The sequence below is a fragment of the Phycodurus eques genome, chromosome 20 (assembly GCF_024500275.1).
Source record: "Phycodurus eques isolate BA_2022a chromosome 20, UOR_Pequ_1.1, whole genome shotgun sequence".
NCBI lineage: Eukaryota > Metazoa > Chordata > Actinopteri > Syngnathiformes > Syngnathidae > Phycodurus > Phycodurus eques.
In genome coordinates this window covers 10,678,965-10,701,439 of record NC_084544.1, presented here as the reverse complement: position 1 = coordinate 10,701,439, position 22,475 = coordinate 10,678,965, and the positions used below count along the sequence as shown (strand labels likewise).

Sequence of the window (22,475 nt, the reverse complement as noted above, 5' to 3'; positions counted from 1 at the left end):
GTCTCTAGGCAACAAGGCGACACAATGCTTGACTGAAAAAGAAACGTCACGCGTACTTTCTGCAAATGCCACGTAACTCTACTTGATTTTGGGGCATTTAATACAAAGAAAAGTTTTCAAACGGAAAAACAAAGTAAAATATTAATTACAAAATTAAATGTCATGATTGGTTGGTTTGTAATACACGGCGTTGTTATAAGCAAGTCTGTTCTTTTATTGTAGCATCCCGCTTTTCCGTGCTTGTACTTATTATTCCACACAGTTGAGACAAAATGGCCATGATCACTCACATCCAAAATATCATCTCATTCATGCTCGATGTTTATTGCCTCCTGTTAGCCACAAAGGTCTCAAACATTGCTGCGTATTTGATTAGTGGGGGAGCAACACCGACAAAAAAAAAATCAAATAATATAAAATGAAAAAATAATTTAAAAAAAAAAAAAAAAAAAAAAGAAGCCCATGAGGCCACAAAGAGGCGAGTCTCTAAATCAGACCTCACATTCATTAACCTCAGTGACACATAAAGGAAACTTTACCAACCAGCTAATAGATGTGATGCCCGATAAAACAGATTCACATGATGCACATTTCTCAACTGTCTGTCCATTGCACCAGGAGACAAAAAAAAAGTGAAGTCAAAAAATAAAATCTATATGTAAAATCTGGTAACCAGATGCCAGTGCACTACCCCAATTACCTGAGCTAGGTTTACACCTTGTTTAGGTCTTGCACTAAAATTAAACCAACACCATCAGAACTGTTTTACTGATTAACTGCCTGAAAATAATAAAGGTGCAGACTTTGGACTAGGTTTATAAATTAAAGATGAGTGACACGTTAGTGGTATTTCCTATAACATTTGGTTGCTTCAAAAACAGAAAATGCACCAAAAAGAATGAGAAGTTGGGACGAGTGGCAGGATTATAAATTACAGTAAAATAAAGCTTTGTGCAAGTACGGTGGTGCGCCGAGGTCGTTCTCCTTGAAGCAGAGCTGAGGGGTTCATTGGGCTAGTCAGTAAATGTCAGCCATTGGCCAGCAGCATATAGAGGGAGACATCATCTGTCAGTGGTCCTTCAGTAGGCCACTGGCCCACTTTATGTTCAATGGGATCCAGATGGAAGTAGTCACCTGCGGTTATTCCTTTCCTGGTATTGTTCAGGTGAGCGGGAATACGCATGTTTGCGACTCTACAGATATCCAGTCCGCTTTTCACTGGGTTGTGGAGTCTCCATTGACTTCGACGCCGTGCTGCTGTAGCTGTGCTCGAAGCAGCGCGTTGTCGCTTTTTAGTTCCTCAAGCTGGAAACATCGAGAGAGATATGAGGCAAAGAGGACACTTGGGACAATCATAACAGCGCAAGATGCAATCTCTTTATTAGCCAAACGTGAATGTGAGATGTATGTTTTGATTGGAGTTTGTTGATTTGTTAGTTCGGAGCACGCAAAATCTGAACAACCTCATGAAACCTTGTGGAGCTATATAACACCTATTTAAATTAGGTGATGAACAATATGAACATTTTCATGGAAAAGTAACTTTTCATGTTGCAACATCTGCAAATAGCTCCTGGCACTTGCTCCCTATATTGAACATAACTACTGTATGTCCTCTTGCTCGTATTTGGTCACATTATTGCCCCCAACTTTGTATCTAATCGTACGTACAACCATCTTGATGCATCTTAAAAAGTTAAGGATTAAAAAAAAAGAAGATAAAGTGCAGTGTGTCTGCTGCAAAGCAGAACTGGCTTACACAACAGCAGTCTGCACTCGCTGACACAAGGTAACGTTATCATTATTCATTTAATATAGCCTACCACCGCTAGTTAGAATGTATTGTAATGACCCCGCAAGTGGTCAAGAGTACACACAGCTGCCGGCGCACTTTCAGTTGCTTTATTGAACAAAAGCAGCAGGTAATAAGCACATTCATACACTAGCTTCTATGGCCCACAACTGATGCTCAGTCAGTTAATACGCAGACTAGCTAACGGTTAGCCAGTTAACAGTCAACGACAACTTAATCCACTAATGCACATGTGCCTAACCAGTCCAGGCCCGTCGTTTAAAGCCAGACACATTCAATGTCACAAATACTACAATGTAGAATGTGAGGTTGGTGACCCCAAGTGGAGAAAATTTACTTGGATTACTCAATTAATTTCTGGGATAATCTGTACAATACTGTTCTAAAAATACTTGATTGCTGCAGCCCTAGTGTTCACCCTCCTCAGTGCGACAGACCATACATGAGATGGTTGTTTTGTCTTATTTGGGTTTTGCATCGCATAATGCGATTAACGGGCTTCAATATGTATTCATTGTGCTAGCACACGCAACTCAAGAGACGGGAGCCATTTACATGACAGGTCTCAATGCTATTGGAGTTTTTATTCACCCTTGAAGTGCATTATTCATTGTCGATGGTATGATGCACGTCCCAATTATTTCTTTCAGTCAGCATTACTTTATTTAATAGAAGCTAATTGAAATATGAATTGATTCAGAATCTAAGAATATAGCATTTTTCACCACCTCTGTGAAGATAAAGCTAGACCAAGCAGAACTGACAATAGCCGCTGACACATTTTTATGCCTTTTGACCAGCTGGCTGTCCTGTATCTAAGGTACTGCTGCAGGATGGGGGGGTTGAAGTCGACCCGGGATTTAGTCCGCTTCTGAGGGGCGAGCGCCTGATATTTACCCCCACTCATCTAATTATGCTGATATGAAGGCCGCAACAACTTTTTGGCGCGTAACAGGAATTTAGCAGCAGTGCAGTGCTAAAGGTCAGAGGACAAACCTTTTAAACATTTTCTTGATAAGTCTAGAACCCCTTTACAAACCACCACTGCCATTTCGAAGTGATTATAAGGCAGATATAGAGCAGTTAAATCGATAAATATGATGCAGAACGCACCTTCTGCTTTTTGCATCCCGCGCCTTCCGGTCTTCGTCTCTTTCCGGCGCCGTGACGTCACACGAGCCAAACAGCCTGTTCATTCGGCGTTGTGTGCTATTGTTCCACGTCCTTGTATATTTGTTGTTGTATGATTTAACGATGTCACGATAGTTTATTGTGTGGGATTTGGCTGTACAATTGGTTGAGGCACCGGCAAGAGTTTTTTTTTTTTTCTTTTTTGGGCTTTCCAAGTGTAAAAGGAATACGTGACCAGTGGATAGGCAAAGTCAATCGACAGGGGAAGAAACGTGCTCTGCTATAGGGTGCCTAGCAACCATTCCAAACTGCGCCGATCACTTCGAACCGGCGTGTTTTGAGTAAGACTTAGCAGAAAAGCATTGCATACAGAGGCAGAGGCTGAAACCAGCTGCGGTGCCAACTATTTTTTTCTACGGCCATCGGGACCTCCACCGCCAGCAACAGAACTAAATCTCGCAGCAGCGAAGCGGCGCAGACAAGAGGTGAGCATTTCCTTGTATATACCTATGACCCTATTATGGTTAATGCACTGGGGAGTACGGGGGGGGGGGAAGACCCACGCAGTACTTTTCAGTACTGAAGTCTGTAGTTTTGCCAATATGACAAGCCAACAGACACACGGCAAAGACTTTGTGTGCGGCGTGTTATAACGCAACTCGAGCGAGGGGCACACAATACATAGGAATACTGCATCCTAGCCATGAGTGTGTAAAAAAGACATGCTTTAGACATACTGTCACATGGAGCCAGTGGCCACTCTTTTTTTCCGAGTTCGGGGAGGAGCTAAACTATGGTTGAAAACTTGCTGGAAGTTACGTGCATGTATTACATAACATATAAACAATGCAAATATGAATTTTAACTGACCCCATAACATCTTTGTCATCTGACCTTTAAAGTGGAAAATGGGTCTACCTTTGACACAAATATTTGACTCACTGCGTGTGTTTTTTATTGTGTACCTGTTGTCTAAGCAGTTCATTGTCCAGCTCAACTCGCTCCACTTCTTTGTAGCTCTCCTGCAATCGCTGGTTATTCTGGCGCAGCTCACGGATGTAATCACAAGCTTTGGACAGGATGCCTCCTTTACTCTAGATAAAAAAAGGCAGCGATGAGTCAAGTTGATCTTTTAATATCCTAATGACGCATGGCAATTTTCAGGGTTTGATTTTTAATCAATCAACTGGAAACTAAATCAAAATGTTAACCGTATCCACTGTGTGACTGAAAACAAACGAGAGTCTGACTTACACAATTCAAACGTGTATTATTGATGTAGAATTGTTGTGTTTTTTTTTTTTTTAAAAGTGGTACGAGTTTTTAAACAAGACTTACAGCACCAGTTCTACTGTCTATGTTGCAGTCAGGGATGATTTTTGAAAGTGTGACAATCCAGTTGTTAATCTTGTCTCTTCTTCTTCTCTCCACTTAAAGAAAGGGGGAAAACATACTAATTCATATAACTGTCAAAGCTGCATACAATTTTTACTGACAATAGGCACCATTATAAACTTGGGACTATATGGAAAACAAGCGTTCACAACTTGACCATGAATTGCATAGCATTTAAGTGTATAATTTGATAAACATTTACGACAAAGACAGTAAGCTTTTTTGGAATGCGTTTTATGGTTACATCGCTATTATCAGCGCTGATGCCGAGTGAAAGAATAAAATGATGTTCACAAGGGAATCATGCCATTAAATGGGAAAAGACGAGAATTATCATCTCCAACAATATTATACCCTCGTTGTGCTGTGCTCTTCTTCTTTCATCCCTCGGTGCTCGTGGACCATCCACCTTCCTGTAAGAACACGAAAACCTTTCTTGTGGCTCCAATTTTATGCCAAGAAAAACCAACTACAACTAATTATAATTTGTATCCAAGGTAACTTCAAAAGACTCTTTTATGATCAGTGACGCTTGTTTTAGCAGAAAGTCACATTTTTCTCCCCACCAGTTAGGCAAGATGATTATTACATTGTGGTAGTCAGGCCACACATTCTGGTGATTTTTCAAATAATCAGCCTTTTTTGAAACTATACTGTTTTTACATTCATGCCAAAAATGAAAAAGACCCGTTTGCAGAGGAAGGCAGACAAAGAAGAAACTAAAGGGGCTAACCGAAATGAATGTTTACTCTATGCACTTCAGGGACCAAAAAAAACAAACACATCACACCTCACAGCACGATTACAATATTGTGCTAATCTTTAAACGAAGGGAATGACGGTGTTGGGGGTGGCGGGTGGGTTGCAGCATTGGTTCGAATGTGGAAGTTCTCCTCACCAGTTTGTGCTGCCATGCTGCAACATCTCGCTTTCACCAAGGTCTCTGGGGATGGCAGGTAAGTAGGACACAATGCGGTTTTCAGATGTTTGATCATTTAATAGGATGGATATCTGCTGCTGTTGTTGTTGTTTTTTAATCTTGAATTGCACAAATCATGTTTGGGACTCATTATTTCAAAAAGGGAACAAATAGAAAAGCTCCTGGGGAGTTTGATGAAAATAATTTTAAAATGTAGGACTCAGAGCGGCCATGTGCAGATGAGGGAGTTGGGTGATATCTTTTTTTTTTTTTTTTTGGTACGTGCAAGGAGGCATTTTGTACTTACGCTGGGTAAGTGTGTGTGCGTGGCGCGATCGTCCGTTGGGTTGCCGACTGCAGCACATCAGGAGGGGTCATCATTACGTAGAACTGACCTGGATACGTACAATAAAACGGTTCATTTGTGTTGAATTCAGAAATTATGGCAATCAGAAAGTAATAGTCTGTGAGGCGAGATTAATTTGTTATCACTCAGTATGACAAACTGATGTCAACCACAGCAAATTCAATATTCTTCAATCAACTTTACATTAACAACAGAGACAACAGCTAGACAATATGCAGAGTTTAAACATTTTGAATTGTGCAGTATGGTTTTGCTTTTAAAATGTAGATTATATGCTGTACACGGCATATTGGGTCTTTTGTTTTTTAAATAAACAAAAGCAACACTTACAGTACATAGGTCTGCAGACACCTATTCAAATGCCAGGTTTTTGTGGTATTTAAGAAAGAAAAAACAAAACAAAAAAAAAAAAACACTTTTTTTTTTAAATTCCATTAACCTCCGACCTGTACAATTCAATGTAAAAAATGATTTGAAATCTTTTAGAGGGGAGAAGGAAAAATAAACTAAATAATATAATAAAGTAGTTGGCCTCTGTGCACTTTCTAGAGTCATAGTTTGATAGTCCTATAAGGTGAAACTGTATACAAACTCACCTGCTGTCCCCTGTGTGATTGTCGGGTCGGAAGTGGTTTGCACCGACACGGCTGCGGCTGTCCCGTCACTGACAGCGGTGGCTGGAAAGTATGCAAAACGCGTCTCTCCTCCGACCGTCTCCCCGACCGGACTTCCCCCGTTACTGAAAGGATTCTGGATTACAGCCTGGACAATAACGAATGAAAACGGAATAAGTCCAAACTAAAGTAACATTTGTGACAAACGGTCACTTGCTCTCTTGGGGTGTTTTTATTTAAGTCACTAGTTAGTGGAAGGGCTAAACTGCAATATACGTGAACCATGCAATGTAAATTGGAACATTATTGTGATGTTAGCCAAAAATATTTAGCCAGTGGATGCTATTTCCATGTCATTCTTTCCAGTGGTACCTTCACTTATGAGTGTTAACAACTCAATTTATGAGTATGACAAATCATTTTTTCACTCTTGAACTGCATCACACTGAGCGGTGTCTGTAATATTTTGTCACTCAATAGGGTAACCAATGAAATCCATATTAAATTTTTTTAAAGTTCTACAGAAGCGCAAACGTTTTTATAATTATAAATATAAATATTACATATAATTTTTTATAATTATAATACTAATCTTGTATAAGATCTTAGTAGTCAGGTGCCCCTAGCTCTGTGGCAAACAGCGAGGGCAAACAATGGTAAGTAAGTTAGTCACACTGTAAAACAAACTAAACTTCAGAAAATTCCCAGTAATATTTGTTTTTGTGGTTTTCCACACACCTGGGGCGCTCCTGCAAACGCCGCAGCAGAGACGACGCTCACGGCCCCGGCGGCGTCAGTGGATGTGTCGATGTTGTCGTCTGACACCTGAACTACACGATAGGTCACCTAGAGAGAGAGCATAATCACATCATGAAGATGAGACCAATTTATCACTATAACTTGATTCAAGTTGAAACCATAAAAAAAAGAAAAAAAAACCCCACAATTGAACATTTTAGGTCTGTCGTCTTTACCTGTCCACCGCTGTTCTCCGTGCGGAACTGGTACTGGACATTGTGGTCAGTGAAGGCAGCCCGTGGGACAGGAGAAATGGTCCCAGCCGACTGATCCTCTGTTTCTCCTGCAAAGGCAAGTCAACACAACTGTTAGAAAAAACAGCACTTGGATGTTAGGATGTCAGTAATGACAAGCTGTTACTTTAAAAAGTGTTATAGCTGAATGAAACGTATCCCGTGTTCTTGACTACTTTGTGTTTCTGAGCAATATTTTGGTTAAAATGAAACACATTATCGTCAATAATGCCATTATGAAGTGTCAGTACTTGGTGTTGGCAATTGTGGGTAGCCAATCACTGGACACATAGACAATTCATACTCACATTCACACCTAAGGACAATTTAGTGTTTCTTGAATTAACTTAAAACGCATGTTGTTGTTGTTGTTTTTTAATCTGCAGAAGGACACCACAGTAGGCGGAGAAAACCCATGTAATCATGGGTAATCCAACTGTGAGGCAGATGTGCCAACCACTAGTTCACCGTGCGGCCCCTGCATGATCTATAAAATCCAATACACAAGCTTTAGCGTGCATTCTTCAAAGTTGTCATTGTCTCAAAGAAATTTACATTGATGCATCATATTGACAGAATGATGGCATTTATGAATTATGAGTCTCATAATTGAGTTCATTAGACGTACCTACTGGACTTTCTTCGAGTGCTTTAGCCTTATAATGAAATTGCCATAACAACTACTGTAGTCTAGTTGCAGCAAGTAGCAGGAAATACAGCTCCTACCTTCCTGTAACTGCTCAATGTCGTCGGGTTCCTGTTTGTTGTGACTGCAAAATAAACAAACAAACAAATAAATAACACTCCTAGATGAAATCTAAAGCTCTAAGATAGCAGAGCTGCGCCACCCGGTGGTCACAAGAGCAAGCTACACGTTGAGACAAATATAAAGTACAGTACTGCACTCTGGTGTAATATAACTAAATTCAATAAAACAGATGTAACTTGGAATGTATTAAGTGGAATGTGATGAATGGCTCACTAAAACCAAAAGTTGAGGTCACTGGCTGAAGTTGGAGGGGGTGAGTCTTCTTGAAATGACCTTAATACTTCAAAACTAGGGGCGTTCTGGCCTAATAAATTATTTATAACCCCCCGGGTCGTTTTCAGACAGTGCGGTTCAAACGAGACAGAAAATCATGCTTAAGTTGCTGCCTCGCTCGTGTCGTCAATAGTAAACGTAAATAGACACTCGCTAAATGCAAATAATCATAATAATAAAAAGAAGAAATAAACTCGGACATATACGTGTAACATCCCAGCCGGGCCAAAAGCAACAAACAGTCGCAAAAAACTAAGCGTGTCAAACTGCTTGAAGACGTCAAGAAAGGCGTTTTTGCAAAGAGTGTCGCCCGTGGAGGCCTCGCTCGGACCAAGCGAGGGGGAAACGGCCTCACCTCGCCGAGCTGTCCGCACTCTGCTCCAGCAGATCCATGAAGGCTCGTGGCAACCAGCGACGGCAACAACGTGTCGGGTCCGCCGGGATGGAGGCTGTGATCACGGGGACAAACACACGGGTCATGTGAGGCGGGCAGGCCACGACACGTGAGGCGCCGAGCGGCCACGGGAGCTAAAATGGAGGCGGCCTTCCTTCCGCTTCGTCTCCACTCCTGTTTGTCTGCTTGTGTGTGTGTGCTCCAAACCCTCCAAACGGGTCGCCGACGCCTTCACCGGATGGGACCTTTTAAAGCTACTTTTCTGCCGTTGTCTTTCTTTAAAGCCGATGTGTGTGTGTGTGTGTGTGTGTAATTTATTTAAACACGATTCTCCTTTTTTTTTTTTTTTTTTTTTTTTTGCGACTGAGCCGCTGATTAGCGCCGCAAAGCTGCCTTATGTGCTCGGTAAAATACGGAATGGCGTTCTTCAACAATGACTTTTTTCACGGTATTATCAAAATTGTGACTCCTAAACGTTCTGCTTCATCTTTCTTTCGTCTCCGGGCAGCGCATGTTTATTGATTATACAGCTAAGATTGTATAAAACGACGCCTGTCGCATTTCATCAACCCTTGTGTTTCAAACCAATGGGGTTTTGGTCCATGTGACCGCATGGATCCGGTACGGGTTTTCTTTCAGACCGCATCACACAAGCGCAGCCGTTAGATGGCGTCACCGTCTTAGGTCACATAGCACGGCAAATACACAGTGAACCCCCGTTTATCCGTCCATCCATTTTCTTTACCGCTTATACGCGCTTTGAAAGTCTGCGGTACAAAGAGACCACATTGAGATGTAGAATATGTAATATATATAGTATATCTCTGTAGAAACCATATCATTATCACATTTGTAAACAAAAAAAAAACTAAAAAAAGTTTGACCCTCCCACACACCCCCTTTCAACTTCTTAAACAGAATTTTCCGGAACAACTTGGAGAGTATGGAGAAGGATAAGGAGCTGCTCGTGATCCAAACATAGCCACCTCATCAGCGACGCATGCTGGTGGTAGTGTCATGGCGTGGGCATGTATGGCTGCCAATGGAACTGATGGTTCCCTTGTATTGATTGATGATGTGAGTCATGGTTGTTTGGGGCAATATTATTTGCTCACATTCGCCCAAATGCTTCAGAACTCGGTGGACAGAGCTGGACAGTGCAGATGGACAATGACCTGAAGCATTAAGCTAAAAAAAAAAAAAAAAAGTGGAATGTTATGCAATGGCCAAGTCAATCACCTAACCTGAATCCAATTGAGTATGCGAATCACTTGCTGAAGACAAAACTGAAGGGAAACTACCCCGAATACAAGCAGGAAGTGAAGACAGTTGCAGTAGAGGCCTGGCGGAGCAGAGATGAAATCCAGCATTTGGTGACGTCTCCGCGTTCCACACTTCATGCGTAATTGACTGCTGGGATAAGTTCCAGTACACTCAGACAAGCTTTTTAGAAAATGCATGGCTGGATACTGCATTATGAATCTGTATATCACTGACTCGGTGTACTGTAAATCACAGAATGCTCTGCTTTTAGCTTTGACGTGAAGTTTCAGACAGTAAAGTCCAGCTGTGGCTTGAAAGTGGTGGATATTCACCCAGCCTTGGTGCATAGTCATGGGTGGAGAAACTCGGTGTGGCAGGCGTTTTAAAATAGGGTCACAGGACGCTGGAGCCTATCCCAGCTGACTTCGGGCGAAAGGCGGACTACACCCTGAACTGGTCGCCAGTCAGTCGCAGGGCACATATAGACACGGACAACCATTCGCACCGTCACTGAGTGGGAACTGAACCCACGCTGCCTGCACCAAAGTCAGGCGAGTGTACCACTACACCATCAGTGACTCCCCCTTCTCTTGTCAGATATTCAAATTTAACAGCATCATTCGTTAGATGTAATAAACCCCAGAGGTTTGATGAGGTTATGTTAACAAACAAACAAAAAACATTAAAGAAAGAAATGAACTCCCATCTCAAGAAATAGCTGCAGAGGGTGACTCATTTGTTCAGACCGCAGACCAGAACGAGAGAGATGGAGAGGAACAACCACCTTCAGTGACTGCCAAACTTGTGAGGCCAACCTCTCTCCTCTTCACCCCTCCCATCTCATTCTTTCCTATGAGCACTCAAATACATTTGTACAGTATACACACAGCAACAGGCTGAACGGTGCTGGTGATCACAAAACGACCCTGGGATCTCTACATAGCAAATATTCAACAAAGTTTCAGCTGACTTTCACTTCTTCTGAACCATTGAAAAGGGTAAGCCTACCTGTGTTTGACTTTGAAACACTCATATGACATTTCCAGGATGGATGCAAGTGGCATTTTGTGTACTTTCCAAACCTTTATGTATGCACTGCGTTTTTTGCTGAATTTTCTGTTGTTTCTGCAACAGCAGAGTCGAGATTGAGAGATGGCAACACCAAAAAACACTCCTCGAGGTGCAAGCACACCCCTTTCCCCCAACCGCATCACCCGTCTCCAGGAGAAGGAGGATCTCAGCAACCTCAACGACCGTCTGGCCGTTTACATCGACAAGGTCCGTTCCCTGGAGATCGAGAACGCCGGCCTGCGTCTGCGCATCACTGAGTCCGAGACCGAAGTGTCTCGGGAGCTGACGGGCCTCAAGGCCGCCTACGAGACGGAACTGGCGGATGCCCGTAAGACTCTGGACTCTGTGGCCAAAGAGCGTGCACGTCTGCAGCTGGAGGTGGGCAAGCTGAGAGAGGACTACAAGGAGCTAAAAGCAAGGTAGGGATCCTGATCACAATTTGGCTGAAATACCATTTGACCGAGCTGCTTCTCACTCAGTTCTATCAATGCATAAATGTTACTGGAACGGCAACAACCATCCGCCCATGTGTGTAAGTCACAGCATTACAACATGGATACTCACGGTTATTAATAACTGATGCTCATGTACATTTTGCTGACATAAGCATTGATTTGCTGCTGAGGCCACACCTCAAGGCATAGCCTCCTCATGACTAATTGCAGCTCGGCATTGGGCTTCCATTCAGACATCCCATAGTCGCACATCAATGGCCTGATGACTAAGTTCTTCCCTCGTGCCCCTCCCCCTCATCCTCCAGAGTAATGATACACTCACGATACGTGGCAGTGGTTAGAGGACTTCGCTTCTTTTATTCTTCCATAAATATTGCCTTGATGGCTCCAGTGTGTTTGGCAGAGTCAAGCCGTTGCCATGGCAGCATTTAACCAAACACCAAAAGCCGTGGTTTGTGGTTAGATGGAGAAGACTGGAAACATTGTAGCTCGTAAGTCATATGCAAGAGTGGAAACACAAAAGTATATCCCCAGTTTTTTTTCCCCCCTCATCGAAAATTCTTACTCAAAATAGCACATTTGACTGCGTACAGGAAATTATTATGCAGTTCCCACTTGTTTCCAAGGTTTCCACGATGTCTTGCCCTATTATTTCTCCATCCATTTTCCATCCTGCCTTTCTTGTTCATGGTCCTGTGTAGCTGGAGCCTGTCCCTGCTGACTTCAGGGAGAAGGTGGAGTACAGCCTGGACTGGTCGCCAGTCAATTACAGGACACATTTAGAGACACGACCATCCACACTCACATTCACACTGCAGGCTTACTATGGGTCCATCTATTGATATTCAAACACACCAGTGAGTTACGTGTCTATTTCTAATTTCAGGAACACTAAAAAAGAATCGGATCTGGCAGGAGCACTGTTGAGACTTAAAGACTTGGAGGCCTTGCTGAACTCCAAGGATGCATCTTTGACTACCGCATTAGGAGAAAAGCGTAGCCTTGAGACAGAAAACAGGGACCTGAAGACGCAGGTTGCTAAGGTAAATTAAAACCCAGGCTCAATTCAAAATTCTGTGGAAATACATCTGAGCACAAGTTTTGCTTGCATTTTACAGTTAACATTTTTTTTTAAAAAGATGCCAGTAAAGTCTTCCTCCTGCATAGGGCTGCTTGTGTTACGATGATTGCGCAATGTTTTAAAGTTGTTGTTTATGCTGTCCTCTCAGCTCGACACCAGCCTGGGCGATGCCAGAAAGCAACTGCAGGATGAGATGCTGAGGAGGGTGGATGGAGAGAATCGCATTCAGACCCTCAAAGAGGAGCTGGAGTTCCAGAAGAACCTCCATTCTGAGGTCTGACTCTGTTATCATCGCTACCACCTGTTTAATGAAACTATATCTGTATGTGTGAAAAAGTCATTCTCATGAGACACTTCCCACACAGGAGCTGCGTGAGGTAAAGCGACGCCATGAGTCTCGTATGGTCGAGTTGGACACCGGCCACCAACAAGACTTTGAAAGCAAACTGGCTGACGCCTTGATGGAGATGCGAGGCCAGCATGAACTACAAGTTAAACTCTACAAGGATGAGCTGGAGAAGACCTACAATTCCAAGGTAAACTTTGTGCTTGCTAGAAACTATTGCAAAGTTTTGTTTTGTACCTTCTACGATGTTGTCTTTTTCTCATTCAGCTGGAAGGCGCGCGTCAGTCGGCGGACCGCAGCAGCCATCTGGTGGGCGCAGCGCACGAGGAGCTCCAGCAGACGCGGGTGCGCATGGAGTCCATGTCGGCTCAGCTCAGCCAGCTGCAGAAACAGGTGAGCTGCAACAAGCAAATGCATTATTTGCAATTTGTGATCCATGAAATCGTATTACATTTATGAACAGTCTATTCTCTTCATTTTCTGTGGCTGCACTGCTTCCACTACATATGGATTTTAAGATTTTTTTGGTCCAGTCAGATCAGCCAGTCCGCCTTTATGTCAGAGGTACTTAAAAACAAATCTTACAGGGCCACAAATAATTTTTTGAATGAGTCAAAGGTCTATTTATTTAGGTTGGTCAGGCCAAATGCAATAATACTACTATACTGTATAATATTTAAAGCAAAATTCCACTCAGCCAACTCTCCTTGCTTGCCTGCATTAGGTGATCTGGTTATTTTTGTGGTGTGCAACATACATATACAGCAGTGTGTACATTGCATTTTCCTGTAAGGGATTATTAATAGTACATAAAGTAAATACATAAAATAAATAACCCAGGGTCTTCGGAATTAGTAGTGCTGACTGGTGTAATTTAAATTATATCAGCAATAGGACTGTTTCTTCAACCAATCAGATTTCAAATACGTCCTCACAGGCGCTGGCCCTTGATGATAGCAGCGTTTTTCCATCCTCTGATTGGTCGGTCAGAGCATAACTCGTTTCAACCAACTTCGACTAGCAAAACACATCCTGTAGCAATCTGCACACATGAATACATTTAACAGTGATGTACGTGGCAATGTTTCGTGCATTTCTATTCCGTTTTTGAATATGTACAGTGGTATTGATGGTTTCTATAATTGCGACATGTAGTAGTGCTAAGAGGTGGATTAAGTCGAATAAGTCCTGACTGATGCTCAGGTACCAAATCCGCGGCCTGCCACTGCTTGATTGAAACTATTTAGTGTGTTTGGAGATTGTGACCTTTCCTTAGCTCAATGAACAGGCGAGATGTTTTCATACAGGTGCTTTACTTTTGTCCCGCTACCCATTGCATCTTTTTCTTGAGGATCTGGCTTGCTTTTTCTTTTGTATGTCTTCTTTTTTTTGCAAAGGATTTTACTGACCATGGTTTTGGCTTTGATCATTTTGATCCAATTCTTTGTGATATCGCCTTGAAAGAATATATGTCATTTAAAAGCTGTGTGACACATAGTCCTTGTCATTTACAGAGTGTTTTGTCCTTTTTAATGTTTTATTCAGTGACCTTCAAATGAATGGACACATACTTCCACCGACACACGGCAAAATCTTGTAGCAGACTTGAATCTGTTTTAGCTGCAGAGGGCATCTGTCTGTCTGTTGAATCTAGCTTGCAGCTCGTGATGCAAAGGTGAAGGACCTGGAGGAGGCTCTGTCTAGAGAGCGGGACACCATGCGTCGCCTTCTGGGAGAGAAAGACCGAGAAATGGCCGAGATAAGGCAGCGGATGCAGCAACAGCTGGATGAATATCAGGAGCTAATGGATGTCAAGCTGGCTCTCGATATGGAAATATGTGCCTACAGGAAGCTGCTTGAGGGCGAGGAGGAGAGGTCTGTGCATCGGTCACAAACATACTGAAGCTTTTACTGTAATAGGCACCTCACTGATTGTTTTTCGCGTGTCTGCAGGCTGCGTCTTTCTCCAAGTCCACCACCGACAAGGATGACAGGAAGTCGCTCCTCGACTGCGTCGGCTCATTCCCGATCCTTCAACTGCGGTGCTCAGACCTCTCCCGCAAAGAGGCGGCGCCCCAACGACACGGACAGCGAGGCCTCGAGCTTCGCTGGCGGTGCTGTGGCTCGTACCCGCATCACCCAGCAGGCCTCTGCCAGCGGGCGTGTCACTGTGGATGAGGTGGACCAGGATGGCAAATATGTCCGACTCAGCAATAAAGCTGATGAGGTCAGTGTGCGTTTCACAGCGGAACATCTACCATATTACCAACCTAACTACTGGGTACATGGGTAAAAAAAAAAAAGTCCAGTACACAACACTGCAATGCCACTTTTTGGTGATTTCATTATAATTTCCACTGTTTTCATTCTAGTGTACGTTGGTGCCTTGAATCATCAACAATCAATCAATCGCCTTTCTTCATTGAAATGAATAGAAATGTCATTCATCCATTCCATTCTCCTCAAAAAACAATCCAAACAAATTTGTATTCTGTTTATAATGAGAAAAATAGCATTCTATAATATTTTCCTTTATAAAAACATGCAGTAATGACATAAATAAATAGAATTCAAAATAATGTATTTTTTTGGTCTCACTTTCTCCTGCAATGCATATTGTGCTGTTCATTCTGTTGTGTGTGCCTTTGCCACCTGGGGGAAGTATAAGGCAGACATATGGATGCACTGTACTGGAGACATTCAGCTCAGCTGGAGGTTTCTCAGTTCAGCAATAATATTAGTCGTTATTCGTTCGTTGCTTAAAGGGTAACCACATCACTGCATAGATGCTAATTGTTAGCCCGTGTGCCTATGGAGTTTCCCATTGTATGTTAGCATTCAGGTAGCAGAGACTATGTAGTTGCTTTAAATACATGACATGTAATTCTCTTGGTTTTGTTTAGTTTGACAGTAACCATCAGCTGAAGAGGAAATGAACATCTTGCAGCCTCTTTTTTGAAGAACATTTACTCATTATAACTGCCAAATTGCAGCTTGTTGGGAAGTGAGTTGAGTTACCTGCCACTACACAGCGCTCTTATCTCAAATTTATGCTTGCAAGTCAGAACAAAAAAATCAGATGATTGACGGCTCGTATCTTGAAAAACTTGTAAGGCGGGCGACTCATATCTCAAGGCATCACTGTATTCTATCCTGTTAAGAAACTAGAATGTGATCTCATCTTTTGATCTCATCTCGTTTATTATCATCTCATCTCCAGCTCATCTTCATCTCATATAATTTTCATTGTCATCTCTTATCTCAAAATCGTCCTCATCTAATCATCTCATCCCATCTCCATATTGTCCTTGTCATTTATTATATTCTGATTTCCATCTCATCTAATCCTCATTCACGCACTCCCTCTGTTGCATCCTCACTGGAATACGAAATAATCTTAATCTAACCTCCATTTTATTCTTCTCATCATCGTTTACCACTAACTCATGTCATCTCCATCTCATCATTATCCGTGACCACATTTCATCTCTAATCCCAAAGTCATCATTTCATGCTCATCTCATTTCCAATGTTGAACTGGACTATTTTAAAATATTTCGCTGATGTTTCTCCTCTCCAACATTTCCGCTTTAGGATCAGAATTTGGGCAACTGGCAGGTGAAGCGCCAGGTTGGATCTTCAGCACCGATTGCATTCAAATTTCCCGCAAAGTTCATCTTGAAGGCCGGCCAGAGGGTCACGGTAAGTGGCAACCTCTTTTGACAGAGGTCTCAAATCAGCACAGCGACACTTGTACAAGGTGCCTAATGCTTATGTGATTTATACCTGCCGACCAGATCTGGGCGGCTGGTGCAGGGGGACACCACAATCCTCCCTCTGATCTGGTCTGGAAGACACAGCCCAACTGGGGCACTGGAGATCAGTTTCAGACCACCTTGATCAGCGCTAATGGAGAGGTGACGCATCTTTCAAGCAGTAACACTTCTGACAAACATTAACATTTATCGTTGAATTTACCTCTTTCTTACAGGAAATGGCGATGAGGAAAGTCACTCGCACACATTTGGAAGATGATGATGATGACATGGTAACAATATAGAGATGCTGTGTGACAATAAAATGAAAATGAAAATTTCATCACAATATTTAAAAAAAAAAAAATCACCGATTCACACACTAAGAACACTTTTAATTTTCAATAAAGAAAATATCAAATCAACAACTTTATGAAGTTCTGGACAGTACAAATTGCAAACAGCAACACCCAGTGTGAACTTGATGCATGCAAGACTGCACAAAATGTACAACAGTGATATGTTTAAAGGTGATGGTGAGGCGCTATTAAAACAGTAATTGAATTAATTAAAGGCTTTGTAATGAATTTGATTTCATCCAATACAATAAACAAATACATTTTCAATTGAAATACAATTTTACTTGATGGACGGACATATGTGATTGTGAACCTAAATAATCCAAATGGAATCCAAAATATTTATTTTCCATCAGGCAACTACAAGTACATACACGAACAGATTTGTGCCATTTTTAACAAAGTGCAATCATAGGAATATGATTTCAAGCTCCATTTTGACCTGATAAAATCCACAAGGCTCTTAATGCATAACTTTAAGTTGGCTACAGCATAATAACGCTTTTAAAATGTTTGTCCACTAAAGCACTTTTATCCAGGGGTTAGCTGTTCTTGCTTGTGGCTCTAATCTCGACCGTATGGGGAGTTCTGTCTGTCTGTGGGCGAAGTCAGGGATACCTGAACTTCAGGTTTAATTCTGCATTTTATGAATTTACTATAGTTTATGATCCTTTCACCCCAAAAAGTCGGTAACATTTCACCTCATCTACAGTAGGCCAAATCAATCCAAACCAAATGTATGAAGACCGGGTTCTCCTCATCTCTGTACCCCTTTGACAAAATCAGACTTAAGTTCAGAGTCTGTTGTTTCCGCAGCAGGTGGCCCACAGCACCTGTGGGGACAGCGAGTACAATCTGCGTAGTCGTACAGTTCTGTGCGGCTCCTGCGGCCTCCCCTCGGACAAGTCCAACAACTGTAGCACCGTATCCTCAGCGTCCCGCTCCTTCCGCAGTGGGGGCATCTCAGAGGGTTTGTTGCCCCATTCGTACGTGTTCGGCAGCAGCACACCTCGCAAGGTGAGCCCAGTAAAATAATACATTTACACACAAAATAAACATGGAAAAAATATATCACAATGACGCATAACTAGAGTAAAGTACATGCTGTGAAACTAACTTTTATTTTATTTTTTATTTTTTTCAGAGTGGAACACAAATCGAGAAATGTCCAATAATGTGAGGCCTTGGATCGTTGGTGTTCATTTTTCATACCAATTCATTGATATATTTAGGTTTCTTTGATATAGGTTTGTACATCTAATCTGCAAATTGATTTACCCTCCAAATGTACATAAGCATGCTTATGGAAATTGGAAAGGCAATTATATATGAACTGTAGTTTCATACAGAATTTGGACATCTTAACATAACTGTTAGGACTTTTTTTCCCTTAAAAATAGTTAAAACTACTACTTTTGTACTACTCATATCAAAAGGCCATTTATAAATGTATCACTTTTTCACAACTATTTTCAATAAAATGTGCTTACTCATTCACCCTTTTGACACAATTTCTTTGATATGAATAAATGTATTCTTAGAAATTAATCAGATTTGTCATTTTTCCTGTTAATCCATTTTCTATAGTGCTTGTCCACATTCGGGTCACAGGTCAAATAGAGCCTATCCCAGCTGACTGGGCGAGAAGAAGTGTACGCCCTGGACTGGTCACCAGCCAATTGCTGCCCACACAGACGAGCGATCGTCACACTCACATCAACACTTATGGACAATTATGAGTCTTCACTTAACCTAACATGCATAGTTTTGAAAAGTGGGAGGAAGCTGGAGTACCTGAGTACCCAGAGAAAACTCAAGCAAGCATGAGGAGAACATGCAAACTCCACACAGGAAGGCCATAGCTTAGATTCAAACCCATTACCTCAGGGCTTTGAGGCAGACGTACTAACCACTATTTCACCATGCTGCCATTGTTTGCTAAATAATGAAAGTTGGAATCCTGTGGTTACTACTATTATTTTATTGTTGTCTTGATGGGACATACAGGGCAGAATAATCAACAGGAATCACTTAACGCAAACATTGTGGATCGTATGAAACATCAATTTGCTATATCAACCAACACTGGATTTTCCTAATGAAGATTGCTCCCAACTCTCAACTTTGTGGCTGTAAACTTTTATTTTGAAATCTGAGCTACTTTCAAATCCTCGACTTTTATTTTGAAATGTGAGCGAGCACTGTTTTGTTTCCGCTCTCCAAACCCGGAAGTAAGCCATTCCTGCGCCCGCTGACGGAACGCATCTCTGCATGTTGTTGTTTTTTGTAAGTTGTGTTACTGCATGACATTTAATTAAAAAATAAAAAATGTAAAAAAACATTGCATGCTAAACGGCAAATCGTCGTACATTTGGTGAGTGTTTATAATCCCTGTTAATATCGTAGGTCAAGTTTAACGCATGCTGTTCGCTCTTTACAGAAAGTGGAAATCCTTTGGATTATATAAATTCGTTAGTCGAAACGCTGTGTAACAACAGTTAATCAATATTTGGCAGGTGGCAAAAGTACTCACACTCTGTACTAAAGTAGAAGTACAGATGCTTGTGTAAAAACTCCTACACTTAGGTAAACGTAAAAAATAAAAACAAAATTCTGAACTTTTTGATAATTTGTATGATTTGGTACTACGTAAAAAATAATAATTAAAAAAAAGTTTTTGGGTCTTGGGATTGCAAGGGAAAAAAATGTAGTTATGAGCACTAAATGGTGGCAGAAAACCTCAAAACAAGCAACAGATAGTAAACAATTGTTTAAAAAAACCAGCCAATTACATTTGATAAGCTCTTTGTTACCGTTCCCCCGTTGAAATTTAAATGTAAAACAAAGAGAAGTAATGTGCGTTTGACCAAACCACATAACTTACCAAAGTCTGCTAGTTTAATGCTAACATACGATGCAAAATGTCATACACGGTCTAATGAAACTAGCAGCGGCAATTTGAACTCAAACGGTGCAGCAACACATGTAGACAGATAGTAACAATGCCCACACTTTATCCTCTGTGGAAAAGGATTAATATAACTGCATCTTAATTAGTCATTTAAGTAAACCTTTTCTATGTGTATTATGCATACAGTAACTGTATTATGCTGCCCTCTAGTGGCTAAGGTACACACCCCAGAAGGAGCACATTGTCAATGGACATGGAAGCATGAAATCATGATGCTCAAACTGTTGTTAGTTTGATTCTGACTGGTGTGATCTGATATGGTGGTCAGCTATGACTACAAATTGCATGAGGAGGATGGATCACATTTGGTGTTTTGTTTTGAAGGACCATCTGAATGCTGAGTGTGCGGGCTCTTTTTGGCATCGGCTTCCTGGTGACCTCGCGGACCTCAGCAGTCTTTGCTCAAGCGGGGAAATGCGCGCTGTCTCCTTTCGTTAACAACCACCAGGACTGTTACAGTAGCAGACCAGCTTACCGCCATGGCCCAGAACATCAAATACCTCGGGTGTGTTTCGTAGAGGGCATTTGAAGCAACATTCTTTAGTGTTTGACTGACTTGTAGATGTTCTGCAGCCAGGAGGAAGCCCAGCACATTGACGAGGAGTTATTCAATGAGTATGGCTTCAGTGTGGACCAGCTGATGGAGCTCGCCGGCCTCAGTTGTGCTACAGCCATTACGAGGGTGAACCAGAATGTTTTTTTCATTTCGGAATGATAGTAGTATGAATGCAAGATTCTCATGTTTTGTTTTCCAATGAAGGCATATCCACTGAGCTGCTTGGTCAAGCCCAAACCCACAGTCCTGGTGATATGTGGACCGGGTAACAATGGAGGTGATGGCCTGGTCTGTGCCAGACATCTTAAACTATTTGTAAGTGTACGGTGCTTGTTTTTTTTGGGGGGGCATCTTTGCGACTCCAAAGGAAGTTTTCTTCATTATTTCTTCATCTTCTCTCAGGGTTACAATCCCTCCATCCTCTACCCGAAGAGGCCCAACAAACCACTGTTTCAGGGTCTGACCACCCAGTGCCAGAAAATGGACATCCCCTTTCTTACAGAGATGCCTGAGGTTTGTCACAACTTACCGTGTTACAATCATTTTTGTGGCGCACATTCTCCCATATGGATAAGATTAAACAAGTCCCTGTAAGGTTGCTATTGGCTTGCGACCAGTCCAGGGTCTGCTTGGCATCCCATCTAAGCTCAGCTGGGATAGACCCCGGCTCACCCTCGACCCTAATGAGGATTTTAACATAACACTAAAGAAAATGGATGGAGTGGATTGATGAAATTCCTGTAAGAAAGATTAAAGCAGTGATAAATATAATTACCATATAATTTCTTGAAATTTAAAAAAATTCTGTTTAAAAAAAAAAAAAAAGAAGCATTTTTCATTTTAAAAGTTTGAATGGTTGAATCAATTGGGATAAAGTACTTTGAAGTGCTTGAAATTCTAACAATTTCTTTTATCAAAAACTCAACCTCTTCACCTCTGTGGGAGCCGTGCGGCATAATGTCGCCTCAAGATCGAAAGTCTGGATGTTTTTTAGATAACGAGTGAAAATAGTTAGCTTAGTTACATTTCATTAAGCCTGTTTTGCTAAAAATGGATCGCTGTAATTGAACTTATTGACACAGTTCAAATCTTGAATTGTTTTGTTAGGCCCCACTGATTGATGAGGCGTTCAACCTGGTGATAGACGCCATCTTTGGCTTCAGCTTTAAGGGAGCTGTGCGAGAGCCTTTCGGTTCCATCATCGATGTCCTGAAAAAGATCACTGTCCCCATTGCCAGCGTCGACATCCCCTCAGGTATGTCCTTGTTTTTTTTACCTCTGGAATATTATATCTGTATAACTACACTTAACCGCAAATACAATGCAACACTTGTTTTTGCTCCCATTTTTCATGAGCTGAACAAAAAGATCTAAGACCTTTGATGCACACAAAAGGCCTGGAGGTTGATAATGACATTTATCACGGCGCACCCAGACAGACAAGAAGTCTGAAGAGAGTTGCGATCCATGTCGCCCTGTTGTTTCTTTGAAGGTTGGGATGTGGAGCAGGGGAGTGTCGACGGATTGCAGCCCGACACGCTCATCTCTCTGACTGCTCCCAAAAACTCTGCTGTGCTTTTCAAGGGACGCCATCACTTCCTGGGAGGCCGCTTCGTTCCGCCCGCCCTAGAGAAGAAGTACCAGCTCAACCTGCCCCGCTACCCCGAAACTGATTGCGTGTTAAAATTGTAAGACAAAAGATTTGCGTAGAGCTTTCGGTTGCTTCAGGGATGGTTATCTTTAAATCGTTTTTTTTTTTTTTTTTTTCCCACTGGTTCCCATCAGCTATGAAATTGTTTGTGTGATCTTCACATGCTTTTTGACACTGTGGTTGCTTTAGCTACTTGAAAATAAAATGCAATTAAAAAAATTCAACGCAAGTCTTGATACTTTTCGTTTCTGTAGAACCAGG

The 22,475-nt window shown here is 41.8% G+C and overlaps 3 protein-coding genes across 6 annotated transcripts; 2 read left to right on the top strand and 1 right to left on the bottom strand.

Moving 5' to 3' along the window:
- Nucleotides 1–150: 150 nt before the first annotated feature.
- On the bottom strand, nt 151–9,068 carry usf2 (upstream transcription factor 2, c-fos interacting). Its single transcript, XM_061665473.1, has 11 exons — nt 8,668–9,068; nt 7,997–8,040; nt 7,214–7,320; nt 6,978–7,085; nt 6,222–6,387; nt 5,566–5,653; nt 5,238–5,282; nt 4,694–4,752; nt 4,283–4,374; nt 3,910–4,038; nt 151–1,305 (listed from the first exon to the last, which is right to left on the bottom strand). Exons 1-11 carry the CDS (start codon nt 8,790–8,792, stop codon nt 1,216–1,218), a joined length of 1,053 nt encoding a protein of 350 aa, XP_061521457.1. The 5' UTR covers nt 8,793–9,068; the 3' UTR covers nt 151–1,215.
- Nucleotides 9,047–18,530, top strand: LOC133396044 (lamin-A-like). Of its 4 annotated transcripts, XM_061665467.1 has the most exons (14): nt 9,047–10,773; nt 10,848–10,967; nt 11,104–11,459; nt 12,382–12,538; nt 12,725–12,850; nt 12,942–13,112; nt 13,190–13,315; nt 14,577–14,797; nt 14,876–15,149; nt 16,517–16,624; nt 16,720–16,839; nt 16,914–16,970; nt 17,853–18,053; nt 18,181–18,530. In XM_061665467.1, exons 3-14 carry the CDS (start codon nt 11,122–11,124, stop codon nt 18,214–18,216), a joined length of 1,935 nt encoding a protein of 644 aa, XP_061521451.1. In that variant the 5' UTR covers nt 9,047–10,773; nt 10,848–10,967; nt 11,104–11,121; the 3' UTR covers nt 18,217–18,530. The 4 variants fall into 4 exon arrangements, with proteins under 4 accessions (XP_061521451.1, XP_061521450.1, XP_061521452.1 ...); XM_061665466.1 differs by having other exon boundaries at nt 9,047–10,967; nt 11,107–11,459; XM_061665468.1 differs by having other exon boundaries at nt 9,047–10,967; nt 17,856–18,053.
- Nucleotides 18,531–19,283: 753 nt separating this feature from the next.
- On the top strand, nt 19,284–22,438 carry naxe (NAD(P)HX epimerase). The gene is given in 8 exon segments (XM_061665477.1): nt 19,284–19,410; nt 20,332–20,467; nt 20,469–20,512; nt 20,581–20,689; nt 20,768–20,878; nt 20,966–21,076; nt 21,671–21,818; nt 22,056–22,438. Coding segments are annotated over 7 exon segments (849 nt in total). The 5' UTR covers nt 19,284–19,410; nt 20,332–20,341; the 3' UTR covers nt 22,256–22,438.
- The last annotated feature ends 37 nt before the right edge of the window (nt 22,439–22,475 follow it).